Genomic DNA, 27,974 nt, shown 5'->3' with positions numbered 1-27,974 from the left:
AAAGAAAGGTGCCAAAGAAAGCAACGAAAGCAAAGAAAGCACAGAAAGCAAAGAGATGAGATGGGAAAGTTTAAGAGTGCGATGTAGTTGAATAGAAGGCACCGCCCTCCTGTCTCCGTCGGCGTTGCTGTTTCAACTGAGGAACGGGGCCGAGCGGAGAGATCCAAGCGATCCATCTGGCGTTTCATACACAATCAAACTCAGGGATCCCAGGGATCCCATCTTCGGTGAGACGGGAGAGAAAATCATCTGTATCGCTCATGCATCTCTTTTGCGTCAAAGAGTCATCTATCATGTCGGATCCAATCCATCATCACCTTCGTTCGACCGTGCTGCTGTACTCATGCTGTGCGATATGATCGCCACACTCACGACTCCATCAGGTCTACAACTCACTCCCGAGCTCACCCACGAGGTCTTCACCATCATCCTAGTCTCAGAACAACAATCAACTGTGCTGGTCCGACATTCGGATATCAGCTCTGAGAGCAGAAGCAGTTTCACATGTATTGATTATTATCGCGTTGGTCATTCTGTATGTACACTTGCGCGATCCCTCCAAGACCAGTTTTAACCACGGATACAAATAGGACATTGTCGGATTTTGATATGTAGAACCAGTTTAGCCTGATTTGCACTCATCGATCTTTTCTCTTGTGGTAGTGTTACTGAGTTGCATGCTAGATTCTCTCATTCTCCTTCCTGTCCATGTTAGGCTGGCAGATATATGTTAATATTGTGATGCAAGATCGTGGTACAGATTGGCTATCAGTTTATTCGGGATTAAGCGGACCACTCATATAAAGTCCGTCCGGGGCATACATCCGATGAGCTTTCAGGTTAAGATCAATTCATTCATATTACGCATCACTCCTCCTCGTTTGGTGGATGGGTCACGTCAAATCAAGAGCTCAAAATTTGTTACCCCTGTTATCGAAACATACCATATCATACATAGTCATATACATATCCTTATCAATCACCAGCCGAGGGGTTAGCGGAAGCAGCTCATTGCGATCATCATCTAGACAGCAGAAATTCCCGCGTTACAATTCGTCACTCGCAAGTCTATCTCGAATTGATAATCAATCCATTAATCGGCTATCTGAGACAAGAGGCAACACCACTCGCAATAATTAGAATCAACCCCTTTGGTTAAATCACGAGTACGTATATCTCACATTTTCATCACTTTGATCTCGATCGTTGAGTGTCCTTGTTGTTCGCCTCGGCATACAGGTTTAGATACACCACAGGGGCGTATCATCGACCAAACCAAGACCATAAACCATCATAAGCTATTTATGAACTAGTCTTCAGACTCATGTTGATCAGTATGTATCATCGTATCAATCACAATGTCACACTTTGTTAACCTACCATATTGCCTTAGATATAACAACATCACTACAATGACAGATCAACCAGTCTCCTCCTCCTCGGCGTCTTCCTCCTCATCATCCTCCTCCTCTTTCGCTTCTTCATCCTCTTCATCAACATCACCTTCGTCATCTGAACCCGAACCGCATTATCCATTATTACCCAAACCACCTCATGTGGATCCAACCATGCGTGTCAATCCCCTAGAACCAGTGGGCTTACAACAGCCCTTATCTCTTCGTGAACCTCCCGGGCCAGATATAATACCGCCAAGTCGACCAACCCTCAATGAATTCAGACTGAGCGAAGGACCTCAAGTGAGATCCGCCAAATTGAAAGCGTTATGGAACTCGCTACCTCATTTACCTGATATACCATCTTCGCACGGGGATGACTCACCTACACCAACGCAGAGGATGAAATTACCAGGTCAAGATACCCTTACGGCCCTGTCACCCGAACGAGCAGATAGATTGAGAAAGCTGTATCAGGAGGAACTGGTCAAGGCCTGTAATGATAAGAGACCCGAGGCGAGGTTATGGGGAGGTGCAGATGATCTGACGGAACCGGAAATAAAGAATCTGAAAGGAAAGGGTATAGCATGGCAGGATTTCAGGTAAGTGGTGATATTCTTAGTTTCCCTACGTACCATCTTCTTGATTGCCAGAAGCAACTCAATTGACGCTTGGGTCTTTAGGCGATTCCTGTGGGACAAAGAGAAAGAGCTCTGGGATATCTTTCAAGATCTCGACAAGAATGGCGATGGACGACTGGATGCAACGGAAATGAGAGCCGCCTTATCACGCTCAGGCGTAGATATCACTCCAGCGACTACATCGGATCTTGTTCAATTCCTCGCTTCTCATCCTGCAGAAAATGGAGTTTCGACGAGGGAAACGAGGAATACCTCAAGTCCTGAACCTGGAGATATGTATATTACGTTTGCAGAATTCAGGGATTTCTTAATCATGTTACCTAGGAAAGCGACTCCTTTTGAGATATATAAATGTGAGTGGTAGTAACATGGGTCTGTCAAGATCGTTCATCTTGGCATCTATGATGATCCTAAATATGGGTAGTGACGAAACTGACTTTCTTCACTTTGCTTCACCAGTCTACCAAGTGAAGAAGCGCACTTCGGATGGACGCGGAGCCGCACGAGTAGATAAAGAGGGAGACATCAGCGTATCTTTCCCGAAAGCACCTAATTCATCACAGCAGTCTACCGCCGCTGGATTCTTCCATCCTCCTCAACCCCACCACGACGAAGAGTATGCTGATACACCTGGAACCGAGCCTGAGGAGGAGGAAATAGTGGAAGAGCGGAGTGAAGCTTGGAGGTTCCTGTTGGCTGGTGGGATTGCTGGTGCAGGTGAGTTACTGGGTTGATTGAATTTTATGATATTCCAATTTATTTTGGGAGGTGTAGCGCTAGATGTGGAAACTCGCCATTAACCAAATACTGACTGATCTCCAACTTTAAATCTACAGTCTCACGTACCGTCACTGCCCCATTCGATCGACTGAAAATCTACCTCATCACCACTCATGATTTCTCGGCGTTCAATAAGGATGCCCACCTGAATCATCCCTTTCGTGCTGGTATAAAAGCGGTGACGAATCTGTGGGGAGCGGTCAACAGGATATATATAGATGGAAAGGGGTTGAAAGCGTTTTGGGTGGGCAATGGGTTGAACGTTACAAAGATCTTCCCTGTGAGTGGTCTTTCTTCTGAGGTTCACTTCGGGAAGCGACCCAACGGACATCAGATCAACTCGTATCCCATATATTCCTATCGAATCATATCAGATCGGAATAATCACGTCACACTTTCACCGTGTTGAAACGATAATTTGGTCACTGTTTACAAACTTACTGATATTCATTCACTACTACAGGAATCAGCCATCAAATTCGTTTCGTACGAACAATCCAAGAAATTCCTCGCGGTGTACTGGGACAAAGTATCTGATCCAGCCGATTTATCATCTTCATCGAGGTTCATTGCAGGTGGATTTGGAGGTATAACGTCTCAATTTGCCATTTACGGACTGGAGACGCTGAAAACGAGGATACAGTCGGAAGTGGGGCCGAACGAGGGTTGGAGGCAGGTTAGAGATACCGCGAGAAGTATGTGGAGGAGTGGTGGGATTAGGAGTTATTATAGGGGATTGACTGTGAGTTATAGCTCATTTGGATCCTCCCAGTGTTGGGAGAGAGATGGATCCCAAGTTTCACTTGGGGTCATACCATCTAAACCTATATAACGACTTGAAGCTAATCCAAAATCTATACCCTCACAGCTCGGTCTAGTTGGTGTCTTCCCTTACTCGGCCATCGACATGGGTACATACGAAACTCTGAAGACTGCTTATTGCAGATCAACAGGTAAAGATGAACCTGAGGTATTTGCAGTGTTGAGTTTCGGAGCATTGTCAGGTAGTATAGGTGCAGCGAGTGTTTATCGTGAGTATCGAGTCAACATATCTATCATGCTTCTCATCTCCATCATCCCCGATACGTCAATAACGAATCCAATCATCCTTTGATATATAGCAATCAACCTTTTACGAACTCGATTGCAAGCATCAGGTTCCTCAGGTCATCCACAACAGTACAAAGGATTCTTGGACGTCGCTCAGCAGACACTGAAAAACGAAGGTTGGAGAGGGATGTATAAGGGTTTATTACCTAGTATATTGAAAGTTGGACCTGCAGTGGGAGTCAGTTGGATAGTGTATGAGGATTGTAAGAGAAGATTGGGAGTGTAGATCCGGTGTACGTCGAATTTATGGAATTGAATGTCGGAGATTGAGGCCAGAATGGACAGACATACAGACAGACGGAATAGACTAGATACTTAAATCTCGATAGTATACAGTATATGTCCATTGAACATTTGTGTGTTGATATGTCGAACATGGGTTGAAAACATCAGAATCGTCGTCATAAAACATTATTATTATCACATATCATCGGAAGAAGGAGACGGGTTGAAGTAGGTTAGCTTATCAACCTAAATAAAGTCTGATTAGTGTACTGTTCTGTATAACATATCACATATTCCATATCTCACATGCAAATGGCAGAATCAGCATATCAAGGTGTCTTTATTCGCATGGTTCAACTTGATAAGTGGACATTCAAGTTATATCGTATGGCCATATGTGATCTTTGTTAACAGGACATGATATATCAGTTCATACTTCATAACTCGTCGTCAACATATAACAAATAACAAACAACCATCAAGCGCAATCCACCTATAGTCCACCAAGTAATCTACAAACCAACACCAACATCGACAACCCCATTTAACAGACTGCTCTTTCTCTTCTTCTCCATCAACCTCTCCTTAAGAACTCTCGCTCTCCTCTCCTGCTCAGTCTCCGCTCCAAGCATCTTCAACCTCATCAACCTCCTCCTCACTTCCTTCTTCCTTTCTTCCACATCCATGGACGAAAGGATCTTGTCATCCTTTATACCCCCATAATTACTTTCCATCTGTTCTTTTTCCCTCTTGGCTTTATTCTCTAAGATCTTTCGTCGTAATTCCTGAGCTTTAGATTCGTTTGTATTTTTAACATAGATGATACGTTCAGTTTCGAGTCGAGTTTTGATTCTGATTTCACGTCTTTTACTTTCTGACATTCGATTTCTTCTTCTAACATGTGACATATGATCATTATCATAACTCTTCTCATATTGGTCGTCATTGTTTTCATGATTATACGTATTCTGATCGATTGGGAATAAGGTGTTATCATCCATCTCGGTTTCCATCTGGGTACTGTGATCTTGGTCTTGATCCTCTTCAGCTGATGGTACAAGTTGGCTGACCAATCCTTCAGCTTTCAGTTTAGCTAATTTCTCTTTTAATCTAGCAGTCTTGTCGTAGGTTGAAGCCGTCGAGGATGACGATCGATCCGCACTCCCAGACTTCAATCTTAATAATCTCTCTTTCATCTCTTCCAATGTCATCTTGCGTGTTGTACCTCCCTCGACAACAGGTTGAGATGGTCCATTGGCTCTCTCCTTGTTAAGTTTCTCGATCAATCTCCTTCGAGCAGCAGGTTCGCTAGGAGCTGTTGTAATCATCGACATCGATGTGGATCTAGCAGCACCTTTGATCGTCAACCCAACGGTCGGTTTCATCTCTTCCTCTTCTTTACCGTCCACGTCCATTCTTAAAGGTGGTTCTGGAGGTTCAGGTAGTAATTCCACTCTTTCCTTCCTTGCTTCTCCTTCTCCCCATGCTCTCGTCGGCTTGCTTTCCAGCTGTAGTTGCGATTCACGCCTGTTTGATCTTTTCATTCTCTTTCTTTCCCTCCTATCTTCATCTCGTCTTTTCTCTTCTTCTAACCAAGCTGCATATTCCGGATCTAACCATGTATCATTCTCGTCCCATCGCTTGGCATCTGGTGATATTGAGGGTACGAATACATCTCTTCGATTCCAGTTGCGCCCGCGTCGATCAGGCGATGATGAGGGTGACCCCGATCGCAGTGAGCGAGGGGAGAGGTATACAGAATGATATGATTGGACTGGAGAGGGAGACTGTGAGCTTTGTGATCGTGGAGAAGAGGTCGGTATGGGATCATACTATTTTCTCAATAGCATACAAGGTAAGCTAATCCGCAAGATAAATTCAAAACCACATGGCGATGAGGTTCTGGTATACTCACCTGTATAACCTCATCCCATTTCCTCAACTCCTTAAAAGGTGATCTCAAAAAACTATATAATTCATGGGAGAAATGTTCAGCGACAGTGGTATGAGGAGGACGGTTCTCATTTGTGGTCGAGGGTGAATCTAAATAATCAGCTAATAATCTTATAGCGGGATCCGAACGGATATCTATAGTTTTCAAAAGAGATATGATGTACGTTGTTAAGAATTCTACATCGATGAAAGTTTGCCATACTCTTAATTCCCTTCGCAAGAATGCGGTTGCCCTTTGGATCAGTGAAGGATCTTCAGAGAATTGTCGAGGGGTAGGGGTGGGACGGTATTTTGTATGTGGGTTTGAACCGATGTGCTATCACAAGCATATCAGCCATGCTACGCAATCGTTGACGTGACTCAAATATGGCTTTTTCACTCACCTTCACATACAGTCCGTAACGATAGATCTCCCTCCTCCTTTCCACCTGCATATCCAGCTCGTCAGATTCTTCCGGTTCGATATCTCTTTCGTCGATTCTGTCCCGCCTTATGATCTCGGGTAGTCGAGCTCGAGACGGTCCAGGTAGAGATGCAGAAGGGAATTTGCGAGAAGGAAGAGGGGGTAGATAGAACTATCCATGTTTTCATGTTAGCTGCTATCATAGCGACTAACGTTGGTATTCGAATGAGTCAGCTCACCTTCGTAGGTGTACTAGCATCTAAGTCATGTAAGAGGAAAGGAGCCATATCCGCTGAACATAAAGGACATCTTCTACTCTGATTTGCCCATACTCCTATACATTCGAACTGACCATATAATTATTATGCACCATCCAATCAGCTATGCAAATCCTTGTCCTGAGAGCTGCATGATTTAGTTGGACTCACGCAGAATTCATGCCCACACATCCCGACTATCGTCCTATATTTCAATTCCATCAAGCAGATCACACATCTTTCCTTGTTCGGATCACCATCTTCATCTTCATCTTCATCTTCATCTTCATCTTCATCTTCATCTACGTCGAGTGCTCTTTCCTTATGCGTTATGCTACGTTTACGAGTCGGAATGGGTATATCGATGGGCTCATCAGGATGAGCTCTCACTTCTTCCTCCCAATCCATCTTTTTCCGACTGTTGGCCAGTCTCACTTCCTGCGGTTCAGGCGGGAGAGGAGGCCATGTTCGAGGAGGGGAGAAAAGTGCATGTTCGAGGATGAACCCTTCTGCTTCGTCCACTGGAAGTAGATGATCAGTGATGGCCGGCTAAAGAGAAGAAATGAAGTAGCTCACGGTAGATGGCCTGATTGACAGCCTGCTTGCGGGGCATGGCGTACTTTATCTATCTCGTGAGGAGAATGGAGACGAGCAAAAGAAGAAGCGGAAGTTGGATTTGGGTGTGATCAGTCCGGTTAAACCTCCACCGGCTAGTCAATTCACTCACTGCACAAGTGGATGTGGCACTTCGTCTCACACGATCTTCAAGCGACCATATCTGCTTCACAATCATCCCCAACTTCATTTCTTCAAATCACAATCGACGGCTTTCGATGCAGGAAAGCATATACACCAAAAAGAAGACCATCTGCGACGTTGGCATGATTCGAACATGCGAGCCTGACGGCACGGGTTATCTTACGAATGTCGAGAAAAGAAAAATCTGATCTAACAACGATTCTAGACCCGCCGAATAACCACTATCGCACAACGCCTGTCGAACGAAGATCTGAATTGTGCAGAGTATAGATGGCTTCAGAGAGCGAGTCGAGACCTGCAAGCTTTTTTAAGCATGAATTGTCAAGGAAGTAATGGTGCAGAGCCAGACATGGTGAAATGACACGATGAATGACACCCATTCAAGCGAATAGGATGGTATTTTGGGGTATCTCCAGACTCATATACTTGGCTGTTGATCAGTCAACAGCTGTGGCGGTCTAATGATCCGAAAGTTCACTCTAGATCTGTCAGTGAGCTTTGCATTTTTGATCACCCCTGCACTCGGTTCTGTCTCACTTGATCTTATCAAGCGTTAGCTTACAGTATACTGAATGATCGAGCCCATCATGCCGCTTGCGCGCTACCTAGCAGTATTGTATATTCAAACAAATCTTGTTTATCCCTTGACGGATCTGCATTACGATAAACATGTACAACTGCCCTTTCTCTCTGATCGCTAGTTCAGGGCAATTCGCTTACCTTCCGAACAAATGGCGATTCCAGCACAGTGGTTCAATCGTTTCCATGTAGATCCTCACTGATCACTGCGCGGTCGGACGTCTGATCTGATTTCTATGTATCCTGAACCGAACAATCCACTGCATGAATACAGTTGAGAGGTGTTTGATCGTCAGTTACAAGCTCATCCATCGTCCGGTTATATATTTCCCAAAAGGGATCTCGCAGTTTTAGTTAGTTGCCACATATGTAAAGAAGAGGACCAGTTAGAGATAACGTTATGTATCTAAAAGGGGGAATTGGGCTTAATTGGAATCTGTCAAAACTCGCCTCACGACGTATCCTATACAGTAGGTATACTGTATCTTGCATGACCTATCAGCTCATACGTTACTCTCAGAGGACTTGATTGCATATTACTAATGTTATATATTCATATATGATCTCTGGGGATCACTTGATGATCGACAAGGAATTTGCGTTACTTTATATTCACACATCAAGAAACCAAACAAAACAAGAGTTCGGATAAGACGGGAAGCGAATAAGACAAAATGAATATAACACGTAATTTTGATATGCGAGTGAGTAACTCGAAGATAATCCGAGTATCCAGTGCGTATTGGGTTTGTTTGCCTCGTTCAGCACTGGGTAACGTGTTTTGTCCTACAAGTCAGACTCGGAAAGGAATGTCGGCGTTTGTCTCATCTGATTGCAGTCTACACCAGTCACAGCAGATGACATGTCACCATACAGAATGTATGACACACGTACTTGCAATTGTAGTGGTACCGGCCCTATCATCCATATGACTTGCACATGCCAGTCGAGATATTTATAGCAGCCTCGCCTTCCTTGTATGCTCAGGAGAGAGGAAGGGGATGACGATGAAACGCCTTTTTCCACATTGATCCTAGCGAAAGCCTCTTTGTATGTCATGTTGTCTCACCACCCCGAGTGGAATGGCGGCTTTGGTTGCCTACCATCACCGTCACCACGTGAAAGAGTGTTCGCTGAATGAAAGCGGAAAGCGGCCAATGAATGATCTTAAGCAAGTTCTGAGGAGGTCCAGGTCCCACTCACCGAAGGAAGCGGAGGGGATCTGGGTCTGGGAGATGTGAGTTGTGAGGTGTGAGATGATTTTTGGTTTAATTAATCAGAATCAAGGGTAAAAAGCGATCGGTTTGTTTTTTTTTCCAGGGCAGCAGGGTGTTTTACCTTTGAGCATCTCCTTGCCGCTTTCTCACCTCTCCCCCCGGCTCCTCACCACCTGCATCCAGGACAACCTTATGAGTTGCAGAGTGCTACTGTGTGAGGTGAGAGGTGAGAGGAGCATAACACGAGGACCAGCACGATCGATTGAATCATATATGCTGAACAAGAGTGGTTTGTAACCCATTCCATAGCGACATCTGATCTTGCATCAACGCACAGAAATAACATCTCATTCATCATCATTTACCATCAGACCCAGACACAAATTCAGTCTTAATTAACCAATCCATCATCTTATCGGTGCTTCACCCCCATAGATCATAAACATCTTAGACAGATGGCAGCTGAACAAACACAACAACCCATGTGGTAATTCGATCTCATCAACAAATGATTTCAATCTGAACCAGTCAGATCTCTTCCATCGCTTGTTGGCCTTGAACACGTAGGAGGGAGTTTGCTGGAATCATTCGAGATCAACAAATATGCTAGTACAACCAAGACTTGTCAGGTCAAATTCCACCCATTCATACCTTTTGCCCCATGTGAGGAGGCGATCCCCGTCACCATCACCTAGATCCTCATCAACTCCATCCTCCTTATTCTCATCAGCAGCTTTATCATCCTCTTATTTACTCGAATCATACCCCACACAGATCAACATGAACGATACCTCACCAAACGCGGTAGCTTCGTCATCTCGACATACTCTTCCTTCTATCCCTCTCCCCGACAGACCATCACCTTCTACACGTCCGTCATCCAGATCCTTACGACGTCGTCTCAACAATCGCACCATATATTTCCTTCTTGCCCTCTTATTCCCTGTACTCTCAGCGGCAAACCCCTTACCTCGCTCCAAACAACGGCATCGCTCCACTCTATCCATACCACCTTGTGATGAGCCCCAGCTCGACCAGGTAACATCCCATTTCAATCAATCAATACACCTGTCGTCTGCTGGTCATTGGGTTCTTTCTCACTTGAGCCGTCGCGATGAACAACCAATATTGGCTATAGCAAATTTCGATGCGATATCAGAGACTTGGAAATTACCTGAAGGATATGTAGAACTGAGACAACATTTCCATGCCGGGTTCATAGTGTTGTCCTACGCGATCGCCTTTGTAGGATCGTTGTGTACTTTAGAACTGCTCATCAGACGTACGACAAACAGTGGATGGAGGAATCAACTATTACTGGCATCAGCTGGATTCTGCTTCGGAGCGGTATCGACATTCGCTATGCACTTTGTCTTCAACAACGCCCTTTCATTACATCACCCAATGATGGATGAGAAATCTTATCCAGCATTGTACCTCAGTTACGATCCTGGCTTTACCATCTTATCACTCGTGGTATCGTGTCTGGCCATGACAACTGCTTTCTTCGTTATGGGCACTCAACTTCGTGATTGGCTTGTATGGCCCGGTCAGAGGAAAGATAAATTAGATGGTAGAAGGGGGAGCCCATCGAAGATCGAAGCTGCAGATGATTATGGTAAATGGAAGAAGTCACATAAGAAAGTGCTACGAAGAGGAACGTTAGGTGTTGGGGCGTTATTTGCTCATGCTTCACATGCTGCCAAGTGGTCTTTGATGGATTTAGAAGGTTTGGAGAGCGGAGGCAGAAGAAACTCGAAGGGTAAAGGAGAAGGGAAACATACCAATTGGAAAGATGAAGCCCAAGGGATGTATACGCCCGTCGAAGGTGAGACGGAAAGGATGTTTGGCGATGATGATGCCTTGCAAGAATTAGATTTCCGTTTGGGAAAAGATGCAGTTAGACAGGAATTGGAAAGAAGAGCAGGAGCTTCTACACCAACTAGTACAAGAGCTTCTCAGCAGGGTTCAATCGTGACCAGTCATCACTCCATCACTCCTCTTCCAGTCATTTACGCCCCTTCATCGAGGAGATCCTCTGTGGCCTCATCACAACCGATCCCTCTACCCTCCCCCGACGTGTTCACTCCGGGGTTCAACTTCCCACCAAAGATCGAACCTGAATATACCTCCTCTACCAACCTCATCTCACCACCACCTGGCGGAATTGGCAGAACTCCTTCACCGACATTTGGAGAGACTGAACCGATTTATCAACCTGAACGTCGAAGAGCTTCACTTCCTGCCAATGTCATGGTTACTCATCGTGATCGACCATCGTGGGGCGGACCGTCAACTACACTCGCACGTATCCAATCGCTTCCAGAGGGTGACGTCGAACCTTCCTCTTCTGGATCCGTAGGATCGATCATCTCGTCAAACGGGGAAAAGAAATCGCATAAATCAGCATCTCCACCTACCATTACTGCTCGGTTGAGTTCATATACAGGTAAATCTGAGAATACCGTGGATCGTAATAGTAGGAGGAAGGTACGATTAGTCGCACGAAGTACCAGATTGACGAGATTGGGGATGTTCTTGGGTTTCGATGTCGTGACACCTACTGAGATCTTCAAGATCTTCGTCACTGGTACGATAGCTGGATTTGGAGTGGTTGGAATGCGTGAGTATACTTCCATCCTTAATATACCATGCCAATCGAGCTGACCAATCTCTGAATCCAGACTATATCGGCCAAGCTTCCATCACTGGCTTGCCATATATAGCCTACCACCCTGCCTATGTGGTCGGTTCGGTCATCATCGCCTGCGGTGCCGTTATCATCGCATTGTACATCATGTTCATAATGCTTCGACCCAAATTGAAACACACCTGGTTCTCCAAGATCTGTGTTGCTTTGATCTTAGCGATCGCAGTCACATGTATGCACTTCTGCGGTATGTCTTCTTCTCATGCTATTTATGCAATTACGTTGACTAACCTTGTATATCAGGTATGATGGGTACCACCTACGCCTGGCCAGTTTCTCGAGGCATCAGTAAACATAACAAACTCACCGGTACCAACGTGGTCATCACCGGTATCGTCGCGGCATTAGCCTTCTCAGCTTGTATAGCATGTGCTGTGTTTTTCCTCCTACATTCGCTCAATATCCGTAGAGAGAGAGCTCGGAGAAGAAGAGTGGTTGTGGCTGCTGTCTTACTGGATGATCGAGATAGAGTTTTGGTCAATTCGATCGACGGGATGTTACCCATGGGCGATATTGCTTCTCTCACCGGGGGAGATCTACCTGACACCAAGAAATCTTACATTCAATCTGTATCGAGCGATTCAACGGTATTAGGAATGGACTTGACAACAGGTCACGATGCTTTCGTGTCTGCTTTAAAACTATCCTGGACGTGGAAAAATCCCTCACTTGCTTCTGCATCTGCCACCGCCACTTCCACTACGACCGATGCAAGGTCTCAAGCCAATGAATCGATCTTACAAGACACCTTCGCGGACATCAGAAGAGGCTCGATGCTCACCACCAATACTACCACTGGGACTACAGGAAGTAGACCACCAGTTAGTGTAACCAAGTTCCTGGAAAGATTTACGATCTCCTCTTGTCAACTTGCTGTAAGGTTGTTGGGTCAGACAGACGGTATATCGAGATTGGGTGTATTGTATGATCAAATTCTCACTACGTAAGTCATCTATGCGAATTGCCATCAGAGTCCTGGCTGATAATATCCTTCCTGACCCTGTTTAGCGGATGGGTCAAGCTCAATAACAGTAACGATACCGTTTCGAAAGGACAATTGATCTTCCTAGTTCGACGAGTGGCCTCTGCAGCCGAAAGGGCAGACCTCGAAGCTAGGCATTTCATCTTCGCCGACTCTCAAGCTGTGGCTATTGCGTTACACAAGACGCTTTCGGTTCCCTTCGACCATACCATGCCCCTTTTAGATGATATGCGTACCTTCTGCGATTCGACTTTACAATCCCGCTTACAACCTGGCAAGCTGTATGCTGGAGTAGCAGTGGTCCAAGCTACTCCTTTCGATGGTTTACGAATCCTATTAGAGAAGGATACGAGATCGCAATTGCCTATGAGAGAGGTGTGCGCTCTCGGTGTACCGAACAATGACGAGAACGAATTGAGCGGTACGGTAGAAGAGATAGGTGAAGCTTTGGCTTTGTTAGAGGGAATGACGATCTTATCGATAATGACTCGAAACATGACTCCGGATACCAACGGCTTACTATCCAAGAGACTGACTGCCTTGATGGTCGAGTTGGAAAGAGCGATCGTACCGATGTTAGATGGGATCTTAACTTCGGAAGACATGTCGCATATCTTACCTCGACTTACCCTTCATCCGATGTTGATACCACTCACACCGGGAGATTCGAAACGGACGATCAGCTCTTACATCCCTCCATACGCCATTATATTCTATGCCAACTATGATGCGGCAGTCAACACATTTACGGATAAATGGTTACCTTTCTCTCTGTTCAGAGCTCAAAACGCTTGTGTGATGGGTCCTAAGATTGCAGCTGCGGCAAAGATGGATCAACTCTATACTGCTCATACTTCCTCGAACGATACCCCTTTACCAGGTGGTAGAAGACCATCAAAAGTTCAATTTGATTTCCCCGACAAAGATAAAGAGAAAGAAAAAAATCAACAACCACCTAATTCAGCTATCCAACAAGAGCCGCCTGAAGGGATGTTTAACGATTTTACTTTCCCTCCAAAATCGGGGGAACATTCTCCTTCTCGACCTTCCCATTCAATCCTTGGTCATGGCGCTGGACATGGGCATGGACATGCTAGGAAATCTTCTCTGGCCAGATCATCAAGGTATAATTCGATCAGCGGAGAATCGACTTCACCCTCGACTTATGGATATGGGATAAATGCAGGTCATCAAGATGATTTCAAGAGTTCGTCTGCGGGGGTGGCAGTATGGGAAGCAGATTGGCTCTTACATCTTCTAAGAATGAAGTTGAGAGCTGAGGCGTAGTACATAATATATCACTTCATCGGACCTATAGTATTTATTGCAACATCTTTCTTCTTTCCTTTGAATCTTCATCTTACAATATTGCGCACAAAAAAAAATACATCATTGTGTGTGAAGACTGTACTTCTATTCGTTATCTCCTCATCGCATAGGTCCTTTTGCTTGTTGTACTGTTCTGAATGTAACAGTAGAGTATCTTGTCATGCACATGCACAATACATACAGGGATTTTCCCACAGATGCTACGTACCGTACGTTGCAGAAGTGATATTGATGACGATACCGCGTATCCTCCATTTTTTGATCGAGACTTGTCAAACCTTTGAAGAAGGCGCCTCTGTGTTGTCCTATCTACTGTAGCATGGCGATCCTTTGTTTGTTTGACTTCGCGTACAGTAAACCACGAAACCGTACATTATCTTCTTGGGCATACGAAGACCAGCTCACCTCGAGTGTGCTCGAAGAATACACGTAAAAGTATAAAATCAGAACCCACACACGCCAAGTAATCTTGATCAAAATTTCTGTTGGACATGCCCAAAGAAAGAAACAAATCTGAACCAAAGTCTAAAAAAGGAAAAATCAATTCAAATCCGCTGCAAACATACTGTAATAACTGCTAGTACTCATATGCTCACCATGCCTTACACCGACTCATCCACGCAGACTGACCCACTCTCAATGACTTGTCCATCATGTTCCGCCACCCTCTCAATCAGCGATAAACAAGTGGAACGGAGCATCCCAGTAGTAGCACTAACTTCCTTCCTTAATATCGGACACACAGGTCGAGGTACAATGAAAGGTCTAACAGCGAACGAAGTGACTTTCGACCCATCTAACAGACCTGACAATCATTCCCTCGAACTGGCAAGGGAATACGAACAATCCTTACAGAGGGATATGGAAAGATCCCTGGTGAATGTCTCTCAAGTGTATCCGAAACACCTCGATCCATCTAATCCAGAACATTTCATAGAGCTCACTAAAGAAGGCGAAAAAAGTTGGGCAGAGACCTGTAAGAGCTATATAGAGACTTATGGATCGGGCAGCGATAGTAGATTTAGGAATACCTACAAGTCGGTATTTGACTGTAAGTACTTTGACGTAGAGCAATATAATGGGCTCCACCCTGTTTGTGAAATATCAGGTAAGGAGCGGAGCCAGTTTAGTGATTCGGGTAGAATCGGTTGGATGAGGTACGAGAGGGAAGTTGAGAGGATGAAAGAATCGAGAAGCGAGGAGCAGAGGCCTTGAAAGGTCTTCAGGCATCGGCGTAGACCAGCAGCCTTCGCAGAGAGGATTAAGCAGCTTGAATCCATACGAAATCTATGACAGAATGCCAGCCTGATGGGATCGGAATGTACAGTATATTTGTCGGCGTGTGTAGCGTACGTGCTGACTCTTTTCACTCGAGTCATTCATTCTGTGATTTGTATTGAATAAAGACTGCAAGGACTGGTTCGCCACTGCAACACGACACAACAAAGCTCCGCTCTACATATGTAAGGGATGAATTTACTACTCACTGGAATATATCGTCTCGAACATAAGTTGGACTCCTCCTTTACAGTATGCGATTTTAGAGTCAATTTCAATTACTCACGGGAAGCAATAACTTCATAAGAATGATAGGAGGTTGTTTGGACGCTGGAATCCAAGTGCGCTCGCATGTAAGCCCAGATTCAGTCGGGAGGAAGTTCAACTATGACTTCTTTTGGCTATCCGCTCGGTCTCCACAGCTGATACTTGAAATCCTGACTGTTGTATCCGTTCTTAGAACAGTAAGCCGGAACCGCAGACGAAAGCAGCCTGCAGCCTGTGAGGATATCATTAAATTTCGCCGCGAAGATGAACATCTCTTGATATTTTTCGTGACCGAATTTACCGATTGGTTGACTTTGATGAAGGATTTTGATACCTATTGAAATGGTGTCGTACAACGCACATAGTTCTAAGGCTTCTTTGAAGCTTTCCCAAGTGATCTCAATCATATTAGGAGGTAGGTCGCTGAGAGACAAGAGGTATACCGCAAGTCCTTCGGCTGAGTGATCGAGACAGAGGTGATTGTCAGTGTTAGAAACGCAAGTGGAGAACATCGATCTGAAAATGGGACTATCGTAGAGTACAATCAGTAAAAGAGTCGGCCAGCAGGGACTGACGAGAAACACAGTTGAATGTAATGTGTATCATTCACCTAGAATGTTTCAAGAGGTCAGAATCGACACGAAACGCAATCGCATCTGAGCTGATGATAACCAGATCCTTCTTAGTATCTTGAAATTCTTCATGATATAGGTACTCTTTCCCGCTCTTGTCGGTGTATCGGTTTGTCATCGTTGTGAGTAAGTAGACAGTATGTACTGTATTGATGTCCCGTCAGTATTGATTATGTAATCGATTAGATTGGAAGAATGATCCGACTGGAGAATGGAGGAAGGCAGAAGGAAAGAGGGAAAGAGGGAAAAAGGAAAAAGAACATCATATCTATCACACCGTACAAAATTGCACAATTGAATGCACTGACCCACTAAAGCGTCATATTCTTATTTGATTTCGTGGGATTCTATGGATTTCAGATCATCACCTTTAGTACACCATCGTATAGTCAAGTATGTGCATGCGCAAGGTGATATCTCCAAATTTTATTGGTGCTGAGGTTTGATATTTGGGTAGATCTGTTCAAGAAATCAGCCAGAAAACAGAGATAAAGATTAGTCTTCGATTCTATATCGAATACAGGCAGGTTAAACTGGACACTCACCTTTCCGGGATTGAGTAGGTTATGCGGATCCACTATAACAAACACAAAACCCACGGTCATTAGCAAGATAGTCCCACAATATTGATAAGAATTACAAGATATTTAGTTCTTCAGCCGTGTTGTCCAAAAGTCCTTCTAACGAGAATTTCTTCCAGCTCAATCCAGAAAGAGCTGGGGATCGAAAAAAAGTACTCAACAAAACCCAAACTCACATGTCCTCTTAACAGTCTCCATCAGATTAACAGTCCCATCGCCCAATTCCAGGGGTAAATATCCGATCTTACCAACTCCAACACCATGTTCACCTGTACATGTTCCATCTAGTCTGATGGCCCTCTCGACCATATCATGAACTGCATGTTCGACGACAGCTAATTCCTCATCGTTGGTGAAGAGTGCGAGCGAATGGACGTTACCGTCTCCTACGTGGCTGCGTACAGACCATCAGCGTCAACTCTCCAAAAGAACATGATAGATTCCAAATCACGAATTCGATTCGACCGATTCGAGGGAGAGGTTCTGGAGGATACCTGGAACTTACCCGAAATGACAAGCTGTTATACCCCTCTTTTCGAAATCTTCCGCTGTCTCTCTCACTAATCTAGGCAATCTCGATATCGGCACGCTAGGTGAAACAAAACATAAATCAGTATATGTATATATGTGATATCGGTCTCAAAATGTCCCATCCAATTGATACAGTAGGAATTCTAGCAGATGTTGTATCATTCAACGAAGAAGAAAGCTCACCAAACATCAGTCGTCCAGACCTTCGCACCATCTTTCAGAGCCAAAACACTCCACAATGCAGCTTTTCTACCTTCCCATAGACTCCTAGCTTCTTCATCGTTTTTGGAAAATTCGAAATTCTTCCCACCGTGTTTCTTGACTACCGATAAGACGTTTTTGGATACCTCTGACATGGCAGAATCAGACCTACAAGTGAGGGATCAGCCCTTACGCCCTACTCACTAGAATCTGTACCCATATATGTGATATGGAGATTACTCACCCTTGGAATTTGAAGAACAAAGTATCGGCAGTAGGATAAGCTTTCTTGACCATCCCACCTTTGTTGATAGCGTCTATCGTCCTCGAATCGAGATATTCTACACATTGGACGGGAAATCCTGCATTAACCCTACGATAGTACGAATTGAAAAGCTATTTGATCAGTACATTTTGCCCAAAAGACAGTCGCCATCTCAAGAAACCCGCTTACACTTCTGTAGCTGCTCGGACAGCTTCTTCTACTCCCGGGAAATTCACCACAGCACATTTGGTTGGTAAGAGCGGAGCCAATCTCAATGTCGCTTCGGTAACAATACCCAAAGTACCTTCTGCTCCGACAAACAACTTGGTCGTATCCCATCCTGCAGAGGATTTACGTGCTCGTTGACGGGTTTTGATCACTTCTCCTGAAGGTAGGACTACGGTCTATATCGCCAATTCAAGCACATCAGATAAGTCCATCCTAGCTTATCAAGGAAAAGCCGGTCGGCATGAATACGGAAGAAGATTCACACTTACCAGATTCAAGAACCATTCAGCTTTGGCAGTTCCATACCTAACTGCATTTGTTCCCGAACATCCCGTTCCTACCATCCCACCGATCGTTGCTCCTGGACCAGGATCCAGGGGAAAGAACAATGGTACACCTTCTTTGGCCAGATAGGCATTTAGGTCTTCCCATTTCACTCCAGGTTGTACAACTACATCACCATCTGATTCGGATACTCTGAGGATCTTGTCCATATACGAAACATCGAGGGATATTCCACCGAATGGCTATAACATATCATTCCATATCACATCAAGTCAGCCTCTGATCACTGGTATGTTATCAGTAAGAGTATAGTAGGGATACTAAATTGCTCACACTACTAAAATGACCTTCTAGCGAAGTACCACCCGAGAAAGGAGTAATCGGTACTTTATATTTCTGAGCGATTTTCACCACGTGTTGGACTTCCTCTGTACATTCAACCCAAACTACCACGGTAGGTTTCTTAGCAGGATGATAGGACCAATCGCTTATCCCGTGAGATCTCAGATCATCATCATCCGTCGATACTTTATCTTCTTTTCCCTTGGCTTTGAAGTAATCGGTCAACTCTTTGATGGCATCCTGGTAATCTTTGTGACTTCCGTATTTCGGTTGATTAGCCAATTGATGGGCAATTGCGAAGCTCGAGTCGACCAATGAGGTTGATGGAGGTAACACACCTACATTACCTATAAGGTATCCTGCCCCCGCAAAGAGAGCTAGGGAGAGGGCGTACCATGCTGTTGAGAGGTTGGTCGATCTGGGAAGAGGCGCTTGGGGAGGTATAGAAGAAGAGGAGTTGTATCGGATGAATCGGCTGGATCTGACGATGGGGGATGTAGAAGGTCGAGAAGAGAGGGAGATACCTCGTCGTAAGGCCAGTATGGATCTTTTTCCAAAGGTCATTTTTGATGGGTGAGATGGAAGAGAGGCAAAAGCAAGTTATGGAGGCCTGTTATGTCTTTTCAACGGGTAATCAGTCCGTCCCCAGATGACATGCGCATACTTTTGCCTTGACTCGGGCTGACGATATCAATCACATCGTCCACATCAGACTACTCGTAACTTACGGGTGAGAGCGAGTGTGTCTTGTCGGCTTCGGATTCGACCGGATCAAAAACATCACAACATCAACTGATCACGAGCAGATGATGCCATCGATAAAACCGGGGTCCCATATCTAAGAAAGCGGTCAAAGACCAACAAGGGGATACCGCGGACAGTTCGCTTAAAACGCAGCCTTAACGCCGACGACGGACAATGGCTCTCACCACAGCGGGTGCCACACAGGACATGAACCGGTATACAGTCGACGGAGATTTGTTATCCTCACTGTAGCTTATTTGATTCCGTCGCCCTACAGGTTTTTTTGCAGTCAACGAACGGGGTGTATGGTGGTATGGTGGTGTACTGTGTCTGTTACTGGCTCTCGTTACCCTAGCTGCTCGCTCTGCTGTCTGCACAATTTCATCAAAAAACCTTCAACTCGACTTGATCCTTCCTTCCTTATCCTTCAAGTCTAACCAAAAAGGTCATCATTCAAAGTGAGTCATTGGTCACTTGCGGCGTGCGTATCAAGCTGACAATTTTAATCGTGTACTTCAGATGGGTGCCTACAAGTACCTTGCCGAGCTCTACACCAAGAAGCAATCCGACGTCTTACAATTCGTCTCTCGAGTTAGATGTTGGGAATACAGACAGCTCGCCGTCATCCACAGAGCCTCTAGACCTTCTAGACCTGACAAGGCCAGAAGATTGGGATACAAGGCCAAGCAAGGTTACTTGATCTACCGAGTCAGAGTTAGAAAGGGTAACAGGAAGAAGCCCGTGCCCAAAGGTGCTACTTACGGTAAACCCGTCAGACAAGGTGTCAACCACTTGAAGTACCAAAGGGGTCTTAGATCAACTGCTGAGGAGAGAGTTGGACGAAGATGTGGTAACTTGAGAGTGTGAGTCTGAAAATCTCCTTTCATAATGCGATTCTTAAGTATCAGGAAATGAGGAAGACTGGAAATAGAGGATAGATTGATGATCTGGGATCAAGTGAGGATGGAAGAGATGCATAGCGGATGGTGTCAAGAGAGAAATGTCACCGTTATTGTCATTGTCATTTCGGTGAACTCTGAGATATGGGTTATAATCGTGATAAATATGGAAGGAATGATAAGGGCAATGCGAATGATGGGTCTACGAAGGATGAGGGGACATCGACATATCTCATAGGGATTGAATTGGAGAAGAAAAACTGTCATTTCAGAACCAATGAATGGTTGAACTGGAATATACAAACCAGGACATTATGCTAATTCTCTGTTCACCATATAGTCTCAACTCTTACTGGGTTAACCAAGATGGTGTTTACAAATACTACGAAGTTATCCTTGTTGAGTAAGTTTTGCATGCCGTTTCATGTCGCCCTCAGTACTCCCATTCTGAAGAAATTGCATACTGATTGTTTTCGTTCGTCTTGTTCAGCCCCTCCCACAAAGCCATCCGACGAGACGCCCGAATCAACTGGATCGTCAACCCCGTCCACAAACACCGAGAATCCAGAGGTCTCACCGCCGAAGGAAAGAAGAACAGAGGTTTGGGCAAGGGATCAAAACACAATCACCAACCTGGACGATCCACCTGGAAGAAACACAACACGTGAGTCATCATTTCTCTTTGCTCTGCTCATACCAACTCAAGGTTGTCACTCGGAGAATTATATCATACTGACATTACGCTATTCAAATTCGTAGCCTCTCTCTCCGACGATACCGATAAACTACTCATTAGAAACGGATTGGTGCTCGTGGCTAATTGGTTATTTGGTGGGAGGATTATCGCGAGTCTGTGTAGGGTTAGGGTTACGTTGATACGTTGATGATGGGATGCATTCATTCCCTTTCTGTAATAATGGGCGTAGAGGAGCGAGGTGTCGAATACGAGTCCGCCTGCACTTTGCATACAAAAGGAAACATTGGATATATCCGATGATGGCGTACCTTGAACACTCAGATATTTCAGTATCTTGGATCACAGGTTAGGCGAGATGGTCTGAGAGGCCCCAGGTCGAGATCAGTAGGAATGAGCTATTTCGTGGTAAATACTGTCGTTGAGCTCAGTGAGGTCATGAGTGAGAAACCATGAATCATCTGCAATCTCAATCTACTTCCAGGATTGATTTTTATGTTAGACCTCTTCAGATCGTGAGACGTTATGAACGTCCACAAGGTGTCACGAGGATCTTCATCAGGATGTGATCGCTGTTTTCTCGTACTCCTTCCTAATATTGCAATCTGACCTATAGCTAATTGTTACGGATCACACCACATTGGTCTTTATCTTGTTATCGACGGAGAGTCATGTTCAATCCAATCAGCTTATTGGCTTTGCCTGTATTGAGCTATTTCTGGATCAATTAGATCGTATTTATCTTATTGAAGACTAGTCTGAGGAGGATCACACAATTGACGATGAAAGTAGTATTGCTTGGCTTAAGTACGGTGGAATCGATTGGGTTCTCATGCATCTCCGTATGTTACAGGATGATGTACAAGCGATACCTGTATGTACTGTCTTGACAAGTCAATGATCATCCTGCTATACCTGCTTATGGTGTGGATTGTAACAACCATCATTGCAGGGTGCGGAGGGAGAGATGTGCATGTGGGGAGTAACCGGGTGCATCGGTCTTTGCTTATCGCCGATGTGTCTATCCGTTTCTTTCTTCTTCCTGTGGTGGTGCCACTCTCACCATTCAGTCCAGTCTGCTGGTGTACTTGGATTTGGTTCCGTTCCTTCCTCCCAGTCTGACTCTCCACTCACCGTTACCCTATCTGTGGTGTGCAACGTCGTGCAGTCACGAATTGAACATTTTACAAGCACTGGCTATAGAGACGTCCTCTTCATCCTTGAAAACTTTTATCTTATCTCACCTTCACCCTTACCCAACTAAAAAACCGACGAGATGCCTCCCAAGTTCGACCCATCCGAGGTTAAGGTGTGTAGAGCGTCTTTCAATGGAGCAGCGGTATAAATCAAGGGGATATAGGATTCAATGCTGATCTGTCAAACTTGACCTTTATCTTTACTCATATGCTCGATCGTCCCCCTCGTCATCCTCGCATCCCTCTCCTCTTTCATTCGATTCACCATATCACGTTGGATGTTGGACGTTGGAAATTGGATTCGTTATTCTGGACGACGGAAAAATAGATCATCTACCTCAGAGCTACCGGTGGTGAAGTCGGTGCCTCTTCCGCTTTGGCTCCCAAGATCGGTCCTCTTGGTTTGGTAAGTGGACTCTTCATATGTAATGGTAGATTGGGAGATGGGATCTGTGATTCGGGTGTATGGTATGGGATGAAATACGTGAAAGATGGGGATCTCATCAGGATAGACGGAACATGCTGTAGGGGCAGACGGAGACGCATAGCAGGGAAATAGGAGTTGGGATGTACATGTCGGGGTTCTCCTTCGTTCGAGATATGTTGGTCAAGTGCTATTGCTCGGAGCAGAATGAGATGGTAGAAAACGACAGAAATTGTTGTTGGGTCAGGAGTATATGCGATTATGAGTGGAAGTTGTCCATCTGTAGAACGACGCTGACGCTCTTATCACCTATATATAGTCCCCAAAGAAGGTCGGTGAAGATATCGCCAAGGCCACCTCTGACTGGAAAGGTCTCCGAGTCACTTGTCAATTGACCATCCAAAACAGGTCAGTCCGATTCTCACATATAACTTATCTCTTTGTTTATCTTCCAAACGCTGATGATCTGATTCTCTTGTCTTCCTTCTCAATATCCTTACCTGCAACCTGTAACAACGCAATATGCGATCTCCGATGTTCCCTCCATCTCCAAATCTCATATTTCGTTCGACTATCTGCCTTTTCACGCCACAGACAAGCTACCGTCTCCGTCGTCCCATCCGCTTCTTCCCTCGTCATCAAAGCCCTTAAAGAACCCCCTAGAGACCGAAAGAAGGAGAAGAACATCAAGCACTCTGGTAACGTCCCTCTTGACCAAATTTACGATGTGAGTATAATGTACTTTGAGCGATAGCGAGAAGGCTTTTTTTTCCTTTTCCTACATTTTCCCTCTATCAAGATGAATCTCGACCATCGATGACTGGACTACCAGCATTGGTCATGTCTTCTGCCCTCTCATTCATTCAATATTCACTCTTGTCGGATTTACCCGTCATCCAATTCGGTTCTACCATGTTGCCGAACTTTTCGCTGATTTCTTCTTATTTTACTTAATCCTATATAGATCGCCCGAAAGATGGCCCACAAGTCATTCGCCAAATCCCTCACCGGCGGTGTATTAGAGATCCTCGGTACCGCTCAATCAGTAGGATGTACCGTTGACGGTAAACCACCTCACGATATCATCGATGCCATCCACGATGGTGAGATCGTCGTTCCCGATGAGTAAACTAATCTTTATCTCATGGGTAGATGGGTGAATGTAGAAAAAAATCCTATGTATTTATATATATATGTGGAAATGGGATTTTTTATGCATTTTGGGAGATCATATAACGCACATACCTACATACTGTAATTATCGGACATCGATATCAATATCGTATAACGATTTTTCTTTTAACTTGCAACCGTTTTCATCCTACTGTGCAAGGAGCACAGTAGTAAATTGATTGTCTACTGCCTACGAGCGACAATGCTTGGACTTTGTTATTCTGAAGGCTTCATGATAACTGACCAGATTGAGTTGGACACGACATTGTATCATACAGGTCTTGCATGTCAGCTTTCAGCGACGGGATGACCAATGAACCTATATGAGCTAGACAGGGGTCGAACGGTGTACCATACCTTTTCTGTGTTGAGACTTCACTTCATCGTAATATATTTTTGAATAGAGACGACAATCACACCTACATGATTTCACTTAACACTTAGACGTGCTTCAACTTCAGCACGTAGGTACCGCGAATCTTAGACAGGCGTACTGAGTGGCGGATACTGAAGAATAACTAAAGGCTCTTTTGATCATCGAAGAACACACACTATTTTACATGCGACACATGAAGGTCCACATTTTGTCCGTACATTTCGAAAGGGTCGACTGCTGTATTCATACTGCTATGTAATGCGACTTTGAGTACAAATATCCTTGTTACGGATCCGATTCAATGATTCCATATTGGATTTCTGAATTGAGAACAACCTGTTGTACTGTTATTTCGTTGAGTGTGTCTTCAGGAATAGAGATAGTCCAGCTAAAACAAGAGTTGACTGAAGAGGACACCAGGACTCGAGTTTGACGTACTCATAGCCCTCAAAGTGCTAAAGATAGAGCAGAACCACAAAGATGAAGCAACAGGACAACGATATTCTTAGAATTCAAATTTCTCTTTCTTCTAAAAGAGACTCAAACAATCAGTGAATAGACCAATCGATTATACAGTATTGAATTTTGGGAGTATGTCTGCACGTTCATATTAGACTCATGAGACCATGATCACATGTTACCTGAGCAAAGACCGCCCCATTGCATTTACGCGATTGGGCTCTACAAATTCTGCTTTTATCCTTCAATCTGATTCGCCAACTGATGGTCACTTCACTCACTTAAATTATCTGACAGATGGAGTATTGAAAGTGACGATGTCAAGATCGTGCTCTTATATCACATCGAAGGGAAGGAAATGATACAGTCGATGGCCTGCCTTTGTTGATTCAAGTGATTGCTCACATGTTTATAACTGTAACTTAGGTTTGGTCTATAATGCCATTTGGATCATGCAAATACTACAGTACATCGCGGCAATATTCAGTTGAGCTAACCCTGACCAATCTACACAAGGACTAACTCTGGGGTCATCCCCATCCGTCAATCGCCTTAGACTGAATAAGGGATCAAGAGGAAAGTCATTCCATCCGAAAAGGTCCAACCCTTATGGATTTAACAAACTAAGATTATCGTGTGAATTGATGATCGAGCTTGACCTCATTCCCTTCGATGGTATTGCAACTGCTCATCTACTGAGATCAGCTACGGCAACGAAGACGCCTTCTGCTTATCATTCAAGTATAATCTATGCTCGAGAACAAGTAAGCTCGGATAGAAATCCCCATGGCCATCGAATTGAAGTGAGAGGGAAAAGAAAAGTGCCACATCCGACCGAGTTGTTCCGATTGGAAAAGTATATAAAGGGATTCCCCCCTAATCCCTTCTTGACTCATTCCCCCAGCGAAAACAAACACCATACAAAACGACAGTTCCATTCACTGACTTATCACTTTACTTTTATCGTACCTATAATCACAACACAATACAAAAAGACTTCAGTCAACTATACATCTCATAACGCCTAGACAGATCAGATAAACTCACACATCACTATCTCTAGATCATTAAAGAGTCGCCAATTCAACCTAGAACATTAACGCGTATCAACCCAACCAACCCGACTTACCTTTCTTCCCCTTCTCGCCACCCACCAATCCCACATTCCCACAATGTCAGGCTTAGCTCTTCCCACCGCATCTTCCTCATCTTCATCGGCCATCAACAAAGCATCTGAACCACTGAGGGACGACGAGAGGTTAGATGGTGAAGGTGAAGTGTTGAATAGGGTACCGAACAAAGCTATCTCGAGTGTACCGGAGATAACCTCTGTGCAGGGTTTGGTACCGACTTTACAGTGGGTACTACATCCTTTCTAGATAGCAGATTGGTGTATAGTATGGTGTATATCGTCTCTTAGATCAGGAATATGACGGTGGGATGGAAGGGATAATCTTGGGAATCAGGTTGATCATCCTGACCCAAATATCCCTCAATCCCTTTCAGACAGTTGTTCTATCCTGCGTTTGTTCATTGATTCTCATATCATGACAGACGCTGAAATACTTGTTATGGTCACAGGAATATAGTCGCAACTGTAAATTTGGAATGTCGTTTGGATCTAAAGACTATAGCTTTACATGCTAGAAATGCGGAATATAATCCAAAGGTGAGTCGGAAGAGCTATCCCAATTATCAAACTTAACCAAACCAAACTCTTCTCTTTGGTTATCTTTCACATCACTTTGAATCAAAGCTGACTGTTCATCATCGTCTTCTTTTCCTTGTCTCCCATCCCTACTGTCTCAACCAATCTATATCCTCATAAATCCACCACACCCAGCGTTTCGCCGCCGTCGTCATGCGAATCCGAGATCCCAAAACGACCGCCCTAATCTTCGCGTCGGGAAAGATGGTAGTGACAGGTGCGAAATCCGAGGATGATTCGAGATTGGCTTCGAGGAAATACGCGAGGATAATCCAGAAATTGGGATTCGATGCGAAGTTCGCTGAATTCAAGATTCAGAATATCGTTGGGAGTTGTGATGTAAAATTTCCTATCAGGTTGGAAGGGTTGGCTTTTAGTCATGGTGCCTTCAGTAGTTATGAGCCGGAGGTGAGTAATCTCTCGCACTATCTACTCTGATAGGCTAGTAAAGAAGAGAAGAATAGGATGGAGGATGAAAGAGCATGTCAAGTTTGAATCGATCTCATGTAGAAGAGACGATAAACAAGGAATGTTCATCTTGTGTGTCAGGGGCTGACTGAAATGAAAAAAAAAACCTTACAGCTCTTTCCAGGTCTGATCTACAGAATGATGAAACCCAAAGTCGTACTTTTAATCTTCGTATCTGGTAAAATCGTCTTGACAGGTGCTAAAGTGAGAGAGGAGATTTACATGGCGTTTAATCAGATCTATTCGGTGTTGGTCGGTGAGTAGTTATACCTAGTCACCATCTATCTTTGAATGGAAATATGAAATTTATGCTAATTTATCTCGTTCGTAGAATTCCGAAAAGAAGCATAGTATCTCTCTTCCATGTCCCCATACCACCCTCAACCTCGTGATCCGTCATCCCTTATATGACACAACCCTCAGTGAACCTACATCCCAAAGCGGCACCTCGAGATCTTCCGTCTCTCTCGACTATCCAGGTTTTTCACTATTCAAGAGCAACCTTTCGGGCTCAATCTCGGTTTCAGCGTATAATACCAATACCCATCATTCATGTCGATACCCCATAAATCACGTCCATTACGATCATAATAAAGTTAAAATCCCTCCTAGTAGATATAACATTTTCCTTACAAAATCTGGGTATTCCGTTCAACCACATTCATTTATATCCTGTATATACTCTCCCAGACAGTAATCACCCGTCTATTCGCCGGTCCAAAACTTCCCCATCCTTCCTCTCCAATAGTTGTGTATCGTCATTTGGTAGGGTTCTGGCGGAGAGAGCAAAAGTAACCTGTGTTGCGAGTCCATATGAATTGTATCTGGTCAAAGTATAAAGTATGAAGAGAGACCATGCGGAGTAGTGATCCAGTCGCAATCAT

General features: G+C 44.5%; 8 protein-coding genes across 8 annotated transcripts; 6 read left to right on the top strand and 2 right to left on the bottom strand.

The window, feature by feature from the left end:
- Positions 1 to 1,412: 1,412 nt before the first annotated feature.
- Positions 1,413 to 4,151, top strand: L199_001095 (uncharacterized protein; the record flags this gene model as incomplete). Its single annotated transcript, XM_064886852.1, has 7 exons — positions 1,413 to 1,996; positions 2,078 to 2,388; positions 2,495 to 2,752; positions 2,872 to 3,095; positions 3,279 to 3,557; positions 3,684 to 3,846; positions 3,937 to 4,151. The coding sequence occupies 7 exons, from the start codon at positions 1,413 to 1,415 to the stop codon at positions 4,149 to 4,151; spliced, it is 2,034 nt and encodes a 677-aa protein (XP_064742924.1).
- A 511-nt stretch (positions 4,152 to 4,662) lies between these two features.
- Positions 4,663 to 7,376, bottom strand: L199_001094 (uncharacterized protein; the record flags this gene model as incomplete). The annotated part of the gene is made up of 6 exons (XM_064886851.1): positions 4,663 to 5,982; positions 6,066 to 6,419; positions 6,487 to 6,678; positions 6,746 to 6,853; positions 6,935 to 7,284; positions 7,340 to 7,376. The coding sequence occupies 6 exons, from the start codon at positions 7,374 to 7,376 to the stop codon at positions 4,663 to 4,665; spliced, it is 2,361 nt and encodes a 786-aa protein (XP_064742923.1).
- Positions 7,377 to 10,098: 2,722 nt separating this feature from the next.
- On the top strand, positions 10,099 to 14,297 carry L199_001093 (uncharacterized protein; the record flags this gene model as incomplete). Its single annotated transcript, XM_064886850.1, has 4 exons — positions 10,099 to 11,941; positions 12,003 to 12,215; positions 12,272 to 12,971; positions 13,037 to 14,297. The coding sequence occupies 4 exons, from the start codon at positions 10,099 to 10,101 to the stop codon at positions 14,295 to 14,297; spliced, it is 4,017 nt and encodes a 1,338-aa protein (XP_064742922.1).
- Positions 14,298 to 15,095: 798 nt separating this feature from the next.
- L199_001092 (uncharacterized protein) lies at positions 15,096 to 15,554 on the top strand (the record flags this gene model as incomplete). Its single annotated transcript, XM_064886849.1, has 2 exons — positions 15,096 to 15,390; positions 15,448 to 15,554. The coding sequence occupies 2 exons, from the start codon at positions 15,096 to 15,098 to the stop codon at positions 15,552 to 15,554; spliced, it is 402 nt and encodes a 133-aa protein (XP_064742921.1).
- Positions 15,555 to 16,942: 1,388 nt separating this feature from the next.
- On the bottom strand, positions 16,943 to 19,513 carry L199_001091 (uncharacterized protein; the record flags this gene model as incomplete). Its single annotated transcript, XM_064886848.1, has 9 exons — positions 16,943 to 16,975; positions 17,062 to 17,093; positions 17,274 to 17,491; positions 17,603 to 17,686; positions 17,812 to 17,997; positions 18,074 to 18,202; positions 18,284 to 18,498; positions 18,592 to 18,849; positions 18,941 to 19,513. The coding sequence occupies 9 exons, from the start codon at positions 19,511 to 19,513 to the stop codon at positions 16,943 to 16,945; spliced, it is 1,728 nt and encodes a 575-aa protein (XP_064742920.1).
- A 699-nt stretch (positions 19,514 to 20,212) lies between these two features.
- On the top strand, positions 20,213 to 21,376 carry L199_001090 (60S ribosomal protein L15-A; the record flags this gene model as incomplete). Its single annotated transcript, XM_064886847.1, has 4 exons — positions 20,213 to 20,556; positions 20,933 to 20,995; positions 21,083 to 21,256; positions 21,352 to 21,376. The coding sequence occupies 4 exons, from the start codon at positions 20,213 to 20,215 to the stop codon at positions 21,374 to 21,376; spliced, it is 606 nt and encodes a 201-aa protein (XP_064742919.1).
- Positions 21,377 to 22,562: 1,186 nt separating this feature from the next.
- Positions 22,563 to 24,035, top strand: L199_001089 (60S ribosomal protein L12; the record flags this gene model as incomplete). The annotated part of the gene is made up of 5 exons (XM_064886846.1): positions 22,563 to 22,595; positions 22,811 to 22,888; positions 23,226 to 23,314; positions 23,501 to 23,633; positions 23,871 to 24,035. 5 exons carry the CDS (start codon positions 22,563 to 22,565, stop codon positions 24,033 to 24,035), a joined length of 498 nt encoding a protein of 165 aa, XP_064742918.1.
- A 2,051-nt stretch (positions 24,036 to 26,086) lies between these two features.
- L199_001088 (TATA-box-binding protein) lies at positions 26,087 to 27,441 on the top strand (the record flags this gene model as incomplete). The annotated part of the gene is made up of 5 exons (XM_064886845.1): positions 26,087 to 26,271; positions 26,496 to 26,583; positions 26,758 to 27,030; positions 27,205 to 27,346; positions 27,422 to 27,441. The coding sequence occupies 5 exons, from the start codon at positions 26,087 to 26,089 to the stop codon at positions 27,439 to 27,441; spliced, it is 708 nt and encodes a 235-aa protein (XP_064742917.1).
- Positions 27,442 to 27,974: the final 533 nt, after the last annotated feature.

Source organism: Kwoniella botswanensis, chromosome 1 (genome assembly GCF_036426115.1).
Source record: "Kwoniella botswanensis chromosome 1, complete sequence".
Classification (NCBI taxonomy): Eukaryota; Fungi; Basidiomycota; class Tremellomycetes; order Tremellales; family Cryptococcaceae; genus Kwoniella; species Kwoniella botswanensis.
This window is presented reverse-complemented; position numbering and strand designations above follow the sequence as displayed.